The sequence below is a fragment of the Mycetomoellerius zeteki genome, unplaced genomic scaffold, assembly GCF_001594055.1.
Source record: "Mycetomoellerius zeteki isolate Tzet28-1 unplaced genomic scaffold, Tzet1.0 scaffold701, whole genome shotgun sequence".
NCBI lineage: Eukaryota > Metazoa > Arthropoda > Insecta > Hymenoptera > Formicidae > Mycetomoellerius > Mycetomoellerius zeteki.
Window position 1 is genome coordinate 133,593 of NW_017257722.1, and position 12,556 is coordinate 146,148.

General features: G+C 30.3%; 1 protein-coding gene across 1 annotated transcript in view; it reads left to right on the forward strand.

The window, feature by feature from the left end:
• Positions 1 to 1,966: 1,966 nt before the first annotated feature.
• Positions 1,967 to 12,556, forward strand: part of LOC108729160 (membrane metallo-endopeptidase-like 1) — a 26,789-nt gene continuing 16,199 nt past the window's right edge. The window contains 1 exon segment of the mRNA XM_018458135.1: positions 1,967 to 2,305. Within this exon segment, the coding sequence (XP_018313637.1) occupies positions 2,274 to 2,305 (32 nt within the window). The 5' untranslated portion in view covers positions 1,967 to 2,273.

The window sequence follows — 12,556 nt, forward strand, 5'->3', positions numbered from 1 at the left end:
GATTTCTACGCCACGTCGTGTAACCTGATTAGCATTCGCCCTTGGTCATTACCCTTAATAAAACTTGTATTGACTATACTCGTAATACTTGTAAAGAAACTTTTGTCACGGGAGGAACGAAAGAGGGTGAAGGATAAACAGATCATCAACCGCGATCGTGCGTATCGATTATTCCCTGTGAAGCGATATATCGACGTTTGTACAGATTTACAGACTATGCATGATAATTCTAAAAACATTTACAAAATAATTAAGATACGATTACGAAGATTAAGCAAAACGTAAAATTATAAGTCTATGCAACATATGAATTGTCATGTATAATAAAACTAAATGATATTAATTTACTGCCATGTAATTTGTGATTTAAGCAATATTTTAAAAAACACTAACAAGAAGTTTACTTACTTATATGTTTTTTTCTTTCTTTTTCTTTCTCTCTTTCTCTTGCTCTCTCTATTTGCAAAGTGGGGAAACATGATCCTGTAAATTCGATGAATTATCCGTCAATTTGCGAAGCCATAAATCGTTTATTGCGTCCCTGCGATCGACGATTGCACACGCGGCTTACATAAGTTCAAACCCTACTAACTCAGTTCAGGAAAGAGAGATTTCCATCCTTGTTCAGTTTGTACTATTGAAGAGTTTCGAGGTTATTTCTGTAACGAAGAACTACTTGCGCATTAATACTTTTGAAGAGCATTAATTGAGCCAAGTTTCCGAAACTCAACCAAATTCATGAAACTGTTCATAAACTTATTTCTTGGCCATTAATTTTTAATATCTAACAAAATTGTGCTGAGATCACATTATGTTAAGAAGACTTGTGGTCATTGTCAGTGATTACTCGCAATGTTAGTTATAATTTTCTTCGAATTTCACACCTCGATAGTATTTTATATATATGTATACATAATACTTTTTAATCAGAATAAATGAATAAATGCATTAGATTTTCCCAAATTTATCGCGAGTACTGAATAATTATATCTTAATATCCTTATGTAATTTAATGTACATTACAATGAATTTATGTACAATATTTAATTGATATCTTTGATATAATATTTAAAGAAATGAAGAAGAGCAAATAATTGCTCTTTGACTAATATTTCTAAACAAGTGAAGCGTGTACAATTACAGACTGAAGCATAGAATTCTTAGAACGTTCTAAATAAATTACATTATTAAAAGTTGTTGCAGTATCACGCAATGATAACATTTACAAACGATTATAATTCTGCACTTATCATAATATAGATTTCTCAAAATTACTCGTTTATGACATGCGTCAGATTCGCACTGTGACGTTTCTTGAGCCAAAGCGACAAATCGAAATCATCAAGCGCACTATAATGAGGAAGTATCTCCTTGATATTCAAATCAACTGAATCAGTAGTATGCAGAGCTTAAACTCAGAGTTCAAGAGCAGAACGACATTTTCTTCAGAATTTCTTCACGTTGTTCTATCAATTCTATTTTAATTGACACATATATTTAGATTAACATTACATAGAGTACCTCGATAATTCATATTGATAAAAAATATATATAGATAAGATATAATTAGAGAGAAAGAGAAGAAAATGGAAGAAAGAGAAAGAAAAGGGGAGAACAAACAAAGAAATTCGGTTTTTTCACAAAAAAGTTTTTTCAGATTAATTTCTTTGAAAATATTTTACAATATGTACCGCAAAAATTTCTCTTCAAACGTATCTTACAATATATATAAAGATCTCAAAAATACAGATTCAAAAAAATGTTTTGTCTCTTTGTATGTATACTTTTATATCCCTTTTCTTTTGAGCTACGAAACGACGCGTTGAATACATTTTTCTCGGATTTTCGTTCAAACCGGTGAAATGTTCTCGTGAGAGAAACGCTGGAACTTCCATACAACAGGGAGGGAGAGGACGTTTAAATACGAGCAGAAGCGCGCGCGCTACTTCAGTCCGACGCTAACAGTCCAAACAGATTGGTATCTGAATCTCGGAGGAAGGCAACAACCTCCCTTTACGATCTCCTTCTCTCTTTTATTTCCTCCGGAAAAGATCATTGAATAGATAACGGAAAAATCGTGAGAAGAACGAGAAAAACGTAGCGGCCACGAGAAGTTTCCGGTTGATATCCCGGAAACGGCCGTGGGTCTCTCGGCTGAAGTAAAAGCCGGGACGAAAGAAAAGGACACAAGACGGAAGAGTGTGTGGTTATGTGCTAGTGAGACTCAGGCAAAAAGACATACCCAAGACATAGAAAACACTAATCTAGTCACGATGACCAACAGCATGAAGCAAACGGTTATCAAGTGAGTTGCCGCAATAGTTATTTACTCAAAACAGCAATTATTGCCGATAGCAATAATGATCATTCGCCAGAGTGCTTCCCCGACCAATTTTTCTCGTTCTAAGTACAACTATCTGTACCCAAGCAGAATAACAAGTCACGGTAACGTCAAAATGACATTAAAATGACGTCAAAATATCAAAATGATTCCAAAATATCATTTTTGGATTTTGACATCATTTTGATATTATGACTTGTTGTTCTGCTTGGATAGTTTATAAATTAATTTGATGCAATTCTCATAATACAGCGATATGCAAAACTATTCTATAATGACTTTACAGTTAAAGAAATCAAATAAATACTATTTTCGAAATTAAATTATTCAAGAAAATAATGATAAAAAATTATTCTCATGAAAATATATTAATTCTTATTATTTGCTTCTGGCTTATACAATTTATGTTGACATATTAAAATGCAATTTATTGCAATTAATAATTAATGCAATTTATTATTTAAATTTCGGAAAGAATAATAAAGATATTGATACTATTATATGGACAACAGTTAAAAAAAAGTTACAAAACTTCCAGCCATTTTGCAAAACATACAAAGTTTTTACAATAATTAATTGTTGTTGCTTGTGTAATAGTAATATTTTGGTTCTTTTACTGAATATTGATCCGCGCGTTTAGAGCTCAAGTACATCTATAAATCTTTTGAAACACAATACACAATACACAATGTTTGTTTCTCAAAATGACACGCTAATAAATTTTTATTTTTTAAGCGATTAAAAATTTAAGGTTTTTCATAAATTACATTTTAAGACGCAAGCAAATAATAAAAATTTCCTTCCTGCTTGGTTTCCTTTATCTTTTTTTTACATAAACAACACACACACACACAACTTTCCACGGAGATATCTTTTTAACTTTTATCTATAAATAGAAAACTTTTATCCGTTTACATGGAAAAGACACGTGTTTGGCAGTTGTAAACTGCTGACGCGCTACCGCTATCAGAATAAATACTTTTTGTGTTTTTTCTTTGTGTATTAGCAAAGTTGTACCATGTACTACATACCCCTTATGCAATGTTGTTAAAAACTGGTCGTTTAGAACTCGATAAAATAAATCGGAATGCGGGAGAGTATTTCATAAGAGATGAAAGCGTCCATAAATCCGATAACGAATCGCGATTATCATGCGAATTATCGATTATTGATCTTTGGTTCAATGTATTCTTAAAGTTTCACCCTTCTGTAGTATAACATCTTAAATAAAGAATTATAAAGCAATTAAATCATGAGAAATATACCGATACTTTTATGCAAAATAGGTATCTTACGCTTGTAGACATTGACCTGCCACAATTTCGCATCAAATGTGATCTAATTCTGGTCTTATATTTTATCTGTCCATTATGTAAATTTCCATTCGATATAAAATGAATCATTAAATGTATACGGTGTGAATTTGTAATCTTATTGTTAAATTCTATTTAGTTTAGAAGATATTGTTATACAATACAAGTATTCTTTGATGTATCGTTTTCATATTGTTTTGATCATAATGATTACGTAAGACATTGTCTCGCAATTATGGCAAGCAAACTTTACTTTGTGTTAATAAGACTTAACGAGATCTATTGTAATCTGCGACATCTCGCACTTTGTTGTTATCTTGATTTATACATCAAAGAACCACTATCATATCGCGTTCATGTTTTATATTTTTTTTTTGTAGAATAGAAAATATTACAATTCTTACTTTTATAAATAATTAGAATCTATAAAATTAATTAAATTTAAGCACAATAGAACTTCTATTATACGAATATTCCGTATATCTAAATGTCAATTATCCAAACATCTGTTACTTAGAAAAAGAAAGTAAACATTCGAGTTGAGACTAATAGCTCAGAATAATTGGAAAAATGGAATGAACGATAAAAAAAGGTCATTTATTATATTATATATATTTATACCTGTAGAATAAATAAACTTAAAATTAAGCCATTATTATTCATAAAAATCGATTATCTAAATATCTTTTCTTTCTACTTAGATTCAGATAATAAAAGTTCTATTATATATTAACAGTTTTAATTATATATTAATAGTTTTTATATATTAACAGTTCTATTATATTAACAATTATATATTAACATATTATATATTAACAGAATAATATAATCATTTATTAAATTTTATAAAATAAATATTGTAATTAACATGAAAAAAAGCTGTTATTGCCAAACCAAGGCAATTACTCAAGAATTATGAAAATATTTTGACCAATCTAATCAGTTTCATAAATAGTAAATTCCTAAATTATAATATAATTATTATAACAAATGTGCAGTTAATAACTATTTTTATTTAGCCACATTTCTTCTTATTAAACAAATGTATAGTAAGCTGACATCCATGTATCGGAGCATTATAATGTTTATCGGCTACCGTGACAAATCACAGTATCGACACGAGCAAGTCTATTAAAGCTGTGGTTCAGATATGCAAATGAAAGAACATGACATTTTAGCGCAACGAGAAATCTCGCGATTTCAATGCACGCAGGGACAGCCAGTGATAAAACGTACCAGGCGTTGATGTTACGCCGAGAACCGGCCATTGCGTCGCATAGAGACAAAAAAGAGCAATCAAATTATTTAAAAAAAAATCCTTCCTTACAGAAAAAAGTATTAGCCTTAGCAAACTTCGTTTACGTTAATAAATATTCATATAATTATGTGTCACATCATTTCTCGACAAGCTTGACCTTGCGTTTGCAAACGTAAAGAATATATCATAATAAAAGTCAGCAAAATACATTCCCCCTTGATAACTTGTCTCATATGGAAAAAAACCGCTTGTCGTACAAGGGCACGGAAATTCGTCTTGACTCATAAAATTAAAATCGCGTAACATATTGCGGCTGTTATTTGCGAATACAAAAAGATTTTTTATAGTTCGCGCACTGTTGCAATTTAAAATTTGCAAGACATATTTCGGAGACATATTTTAAACGTACAAGGACATTTAGGCTCGAACACTATGACGATACTGTCATTATTGCATATAATTGCATCTGATAACAAAAGTGTCGTTAAAAATATATTACTTTGTGGCGTTTCCACGAAAGATATTTATTTTTTTACAACACCGTTGTTTTCAAATGCAATTATATAAAATACTACAATTATATATAATAATAATATTGCAATTGTATATGGTAATGACAGTATTGCTATGATGTTTAAGTCCAAGCAATAATTAGACGTCTAAACTGTGTCTAGAAAAGTCCCCTTTATGTATGTTGGACAAACGTCCAAAATACATGGACGTTATTTGGACTTTTTATTCTAATGTTATTTACACAGACATTTAAGGATGTCCCAGCTATGTCGTCAATATGTCCAATTTTAAAGTAGTGCGCGACATTGTTACTAGAGAAGTACACCGAAGTTCAATTACTTGTATTTGAAAAACCACATCGAGTAGGATAAAAAGTGCAGTATGATTTCTCACGAAAAATAAAAAAATTTTTTTTATAAAATGATGAGCTGTATCCTCATAATTGAGCATTAAGATAAAAATTAAAATTTTTTTTATAGTTCTCATCGGACAACGAATGTTCAGTGTTTTCCTCTTTTTCCCAAAAATTTATATATGTGTATAAGAAAAGAAGAATATTTTCAGAATTAATTCTCTATGCCATTGGGGATTGGACGTCCATACGACGTTGATTGTTGGATAGAAGGTAATGTTTGTTGCAGTTTGGAGCGTTGCTTAGGGGCTTTCAACTTTACAGTATGCCTTTATAAAGTTTATATAACAATTTGAATTAACTGCTCAGAATCAATCAGAACTGTATGTATAGTAGTAATATATTACTATATTATATATGTAATAATTTATAATCGTTTAAAAAATTTTAAAAATTACACTACGGCTTATACATGTAATTATATATAATGAAAATTGTGTAATTATATATTATTATACAATTACAAATGAGAAACATTGCATGTATGTTTATACTTTATAGTCTTATATTTAAAAGAATATTAAAATTTGGAAATATCTTTAAAAATGAACGCAAGATATAATCGTGATACGAATGGCTTTCCCATTGAATAGAAATTTTTTGTGTATAGAAATAATTTAATAGAGAGAGAGAAACGACGTTTGATACTGTCATGACAGTAAAAATACATAGTAGCAAAATAAAACGAAATAAACTCATGAGTTTATAAGTATGATTGGTTTGTACGAGGTGAAAGTCTCTTGCGAGGTACGTTGAACATTGGAAGCGTTTACGACTCATGGTGCAAGTTTACAAACGCTTGTATCGAGTTATTACGTTGTTACGACAGCCACGCCGTCGCGATGCAATATGTATGTAAAATTTGAGCGATCCCATTTAACTTCCTTGTTGGATAAACCAACCTACGGATAAATCGATTTCACGAAAGTGTAAACTTAGCAATGTATTTTGCGGGCGACACATAATTATATGAATATTTTGTGCACAATACACTTAAATGCAGGCATAAAATTGCAGGCATAAAATATAATATTATGCCTGCAATTGTAGATAATATATTTAAAATTTTTTAAATAAGTGATATCTATCTGCCATTATAAACAACTTATAGCAAAATATTATGTTAAAGAGATGATAAAGTTATAAAAGTATAGTATTTTGTTATCTCACACGTACACAAATTGTTATCTCGATGCATGCGCTTATCACTGTTATGGAATATTTATACGAGATAGTAAATATAAAAAAAGAATATATGCATATTAGAAATCATCGGAGTAATGTCATAAATTCTCGGAGGCTTTTTATTTACTTTTTTGAACGTAATCACCGTAATGATAACTGGATATATTGTTATATTATCCTACATGCAATTATTAATATTATTATATATAATATATAATATTTACATTTATATATTTATCTCGAAAATTTCAACGAAAGTTTCGATACAAAGAATTTGAAGTTTTTTCTATCATATGGAGAACATTATAAAGTTTCTCGAATTTACTGCTTTGATAATTGCTTTAGTAAAATAGTATACTTCTACTTTTACATAGAAATTTATTTTGTAAAAGACTCGAACAAAACAAAAGAAATCTTATTCATATTGAGTGATGATTCATTCATGTTTTCTTCTTGCGAAAATCATGAAGGAATCAACTCGCGTAAGAATTGCTGACTGAACATTTTTATTGTGTTGTGTGTGGCCCAGAATTACTAATACAGTATTACACAATTACACGATACATGGTCTATAAGATAATCAATAATCAGTAACCCATATTTTTTATACAAATTAATATGATAAACTTATAAGTCTTACATTCTGATTATTCTTTCCTGTTTTCTGTATAAATATTAAATCACATATTTATCATAATTTATTCACAATACGTATTTAAATTTTTTTATTCGAAATATTATAGTAGATTGTTTCATTAAAAATTCCAAGATTTAAAAAGAAGACGTTACAGCAGATACATATATTATATTATTTATTCGGTGAATAAAACACTTAGAAAGGGGATGCTAATTTTTGAAACACACATCAATCGTCGTAACAGTTATCACGTATCGAGTTTCGTAAAAGATACATCGTGTCCGAAAAAATCTTTCGTGACTTTCAACAGCATTTTTTCGGCTTTCGTAAAATATATGCCAGGCGCGGCATATTGATATTCCAAACATGTCCAGAGTATCCATCACAATCGCGGTGGTTCGCCAAGAACGACAATCAGAATTAATTTCGCAATCTTAAAGGAGGTCTTCCTCTTTTACCTTGCGGTTTACGCGAGACACGAATCACAAAGGTCGGAAAAGTCACGCTAATCTGCACGCTAACTGCCATAATTTGATAATTGAGAGTAAATTGAGAGTAAAACGCCTGTTTGGCTTAAACGCGACCTTCTCCAATGGAAAAATCTGCCGTTACACCGTCGTCATCTTCATCGTCGTTATCGTTGTCTCGCGCCCACTCAAACTGGCCCCTAGTCGACCTCGTTGTCGTACAACGGGAATATCGAAAACACGTGAAAGCTTATGACACTTGTCGTCTGTCAAAAGTACATCTCACCTGATATCCCGTTAAAAAAATTTACACACATGATACTCGCGTACACGAATTTTAAGTCATCAGCATTTCTTATTCTTTCGATATTTTATGTCAAAAATAACATTGACGTGACAAACGTGAAATTCTTTCCAATTATTCATTTTCTTGAATTATATCGACAATTAACATTTAACTGATTCAAAAATGATATATACAAATAATACTGAAAGATGCTTTCGAATTTATACAAAGGTAGTGTCTAAATAGATATAATTTTATTGGGCTCATTAGCCTTTCTTTATCCAATTTAATTTTAATCTTATTTGTTATATTAATATTTATTTCTATATAAGAGTATTTTTACGAGCAGATCAGAATTTTGACGAATGAGCACTGTTATAATATAATTTAAATTAATACACGATTAAAAGTAATAATTTATTTTATCAGAGTACAATGCATTGTATGCTACGTTTTCTCACACAGAACTTGAAGAACCATATATCTAGCAAGCGACGCATTGGTGAGGATTGATTACCTCGTGCATTATAATACTCGCGGAGTCAAGCAACAATGTGCTATCGTGTAATTTACGAGAATTGGAAAATGTACTGTTATCAGAACTACCCACGAGGAGTCGTGCGATATCGCGAGTGTGAACGGAGCGAAGGAATGAGACAAACGCATAAAAAGATACTAGATCAATGAACTATAACGTATAGTACGATCAGTCTCATTTAGAACGAACCGTAAAGATAATAAGGCCACGATGCTGAAAATATGACGCGTTTGTCGAGATAATGAAACGAACGTTCATAACAAGGGCCGAAGGATTCGGAGACTGCGAGAAAATCTAGCAGCAATCTGAGCAATCGGTATTTTAAATAGTAACAATCCTACCAACAGGGCTGGGCATGTATTTGAAATAGTTTTATTTGAAAAGCAATATTGGTAAGACAATTATATTTTGTATTTTGTGTTTCATGGGAACATATAAGAGTATTTTGTATTTTGTATTTCAGTATTAATAACAAAAGATTGAAAATATTTTGTATTTTGTATTTCAAATACTAACCATACACACACATTGACAATCAATCTTATTATTTGAATTACAAAATACAAAAAGCTTTCAATCTTTCGATTTTAAATATAAAATACGTAATACTTTTATGTGATCCGCTGAAATAAAAAATACAAAATACGCTTGTACTTCAAATAATGTGTTTTAAATAAAAGTATTTCAAATACATGCCCAGCCCTGCCTACCAATAATTCTCGATCAATCTATTTATAGCACAATTATACATATTATACCGAAAAATTAACGTGTCTTATATTATTTTCTCGTTAATATTAATTAAAATAATTCTTGCGATAATTATAAATTGAATCGAGATATTTCCCAAAGAGAAAATTAGAAATCATCAAAAAACTACGCACTGAAATAAGAATTTAGTAGTAACTATGAAATGTTGAGTGAAATAATTTCAATCAGATGTTTGGTTAATATAATCAAAAATAATTTTACTTTTCTATAAATATTTAGTAATTATTATAAAACATAATATTATATCTATTTTGTAATAATTACTAAATATTTTAAAAAATAAAAATATTTTTTATTATATTAACTGATCATTTGACGTTATTTCATTCATTTGATAACTACTACCAAACTCTTTTTTCAGTGTCACAACTAATTCAGTAAAAAAGTGTCAATTTTATCATTAGTTAATATTGATTAATATTTAACAGCACCGTGTTCCCATTTCTAACAAAGGAGTAATTATTTATACGATTGAAGAGGTAAACGCGAACGCATTCATTGTGGCTCACTTCCATTCTGGAATTAACGTTGCGTCAAACGACACAATGTAGATGGTACAGTATTCTAACGTATAGAGGGAAGAGGGTCAGGAAGACGATTAAGAGGCGCCAGGTCATGGCACGTGAAGGCGATGTCACGCGCGTCTTTCTTGCTCGTGCGTCTCTTCATTACGATGCAGCCCGCGCTGCATTGCCTTTCCGTCGATCCTGTGGCGACACAGTTTCGCGGTCGCGGTACTCTGTCGGGGCCGTCACGTGCACCGGTGAACGTATCCGCGAGGACAGCATGCTCGATGGAGGGCAATGGGGTGTTCCGATAACACCTATACCACGCGAATCGATTTTCTATGTGACGGAAAGCAGGGCGCTGATTACACAAACAATGAGAATGGAGGCAGTCATTTTAATAGAAACTATTTTGTTCTAAGATTATCTTTTCACTTTCCAGGGAATTTAAAAATTATATTTGGTAATTATATTAGTAAAATTATATAAGTGATCGCGATATAATTTCATAAACTGACTTAAATCAGATTTTTAATTATTTGGTTAATTTGTGGTTTGAAAAATTGTGTATTTTTCTAGTTATGATTAATCACAAAACTAATAGTTTTAACGACTGACTGTTGCCAACTGAAACTTGGTAAAAAGGGAATATGCGTTTCACCAAGGCGGGTCAGTTGTTATCGAAGATTTCCACAACTACAATATATTCTTATCAACTTTTTTGACCATTGTCTTCTTATTAAACAAGCTTGGTTTAAAGTCTGTAATTATCATTAATTTTACTGTAATAATAATAAATAAAAGTATTTTTTGTCAATATGAATTTGATTGTATAGTGGTAACTTTAAAAGTTATTCATCAGTTAGTGATTAACCATAGCTAGAAAAATACAATTTTTATATTATCATCAGGTTAAGTCTAACCACGAATTAAATCAAAAAATAAAAAATCTTACAATTAGTCTGGAAGTTCTAATATCTTAAATAGTCCTATTTTTAATTGAAAATACCTACATTTTTTACTGAACATAGTATTTTGTCCCATTTTTATGTAAATATTTGAAATGAAATAATGCATCCCAAGAAAAAATTTGAATCCGTCGAAATGTAATTTGAAGAATCAATCATTTCTCGTTTCACGTACGCAGTGTATACAGCATCAAAGTTTATCGCAGGATCGCTAAAAGTATGTTCATTCTCACGTTCAATTCGTCAATGTCGTCAGGTAGTTACCTGTAAAAATATACATGTCGGCGACATCGGCGTGTCCAGAGAAATAATTATATCTTCTATCACATAATGACTTGAACTACTCGGGAATTTTCTGTCACTTTTATCCCTGTGAGGTATCGAAACCGGAATAGATTCGCAAATTCTATATAAAGGATATATGCTAAGTGTGAAGTTATAAAAACGTTATTAAACGGTTTAATGTGCACTACTCGAGAAATATATATATTTGTAATCCTTAAATGTAATATTGATTCAAATTATTAAATATTGTATTCTTTTTTTTATTAACACAGTTGTTACACCCCAAGGAGAACAAGAAAATCAAAATAATGTCAATTTGACGTCATATTGACGAATTTATATAATTTTTTGGTCATGATAAAAATTTCGATCTCAGATGATCTAAGAATGACTTTATAATAATTTATTCATTTCATTCACTATATATATTATTATATAAAGTCATTCTTACAAGGGAAGTTTCACAACTGTCCGGAACCAATTTGATTCTCCATGAAATATGTTGTTAAACACGAAAATCTAAGAGACACCTTTTTTTATACGTGCACTATCTCATGTTTAAGAGAGAAACACCCCTTTGAAAAAAAAAACGGTATTTCTATTTCAAACTGAATACTGTCCGAAGTATAAAAGATGGAAAAAAATTTTTTTAAATAAAAGTACGGTTTCAAGAGTACTTTGATGTTGTGAAGAAAAAAAATTGTTTTAATTTTTTTGTTTAATAATTGTTAACAAAAAAATTAAAAAGAATTTTTTTCTTCACAACATTGAAGTAGGGGAGACCGGAGATAGTAGATTCATTTTTCAATTTCGAATTTTTATAGATGAAATTAAGACGTTTATCAAAAAAATGAATTCTACGCCAGAGTTACTACATACGAATACATTTGACTATCTAATAATATTTTAATAAGGGAAAACTGATAATTACTATAAAAAAAAATGCATTTTTCTAATGCATTCCATCAGATTTAACTAGCCCTGGGACCGGGGTAAGATGACTGATGGTAATTTGATTAACATTATTAAAATGAAGATTAATAAATATTTTAAGGTACATCTTTGGCTACATAATA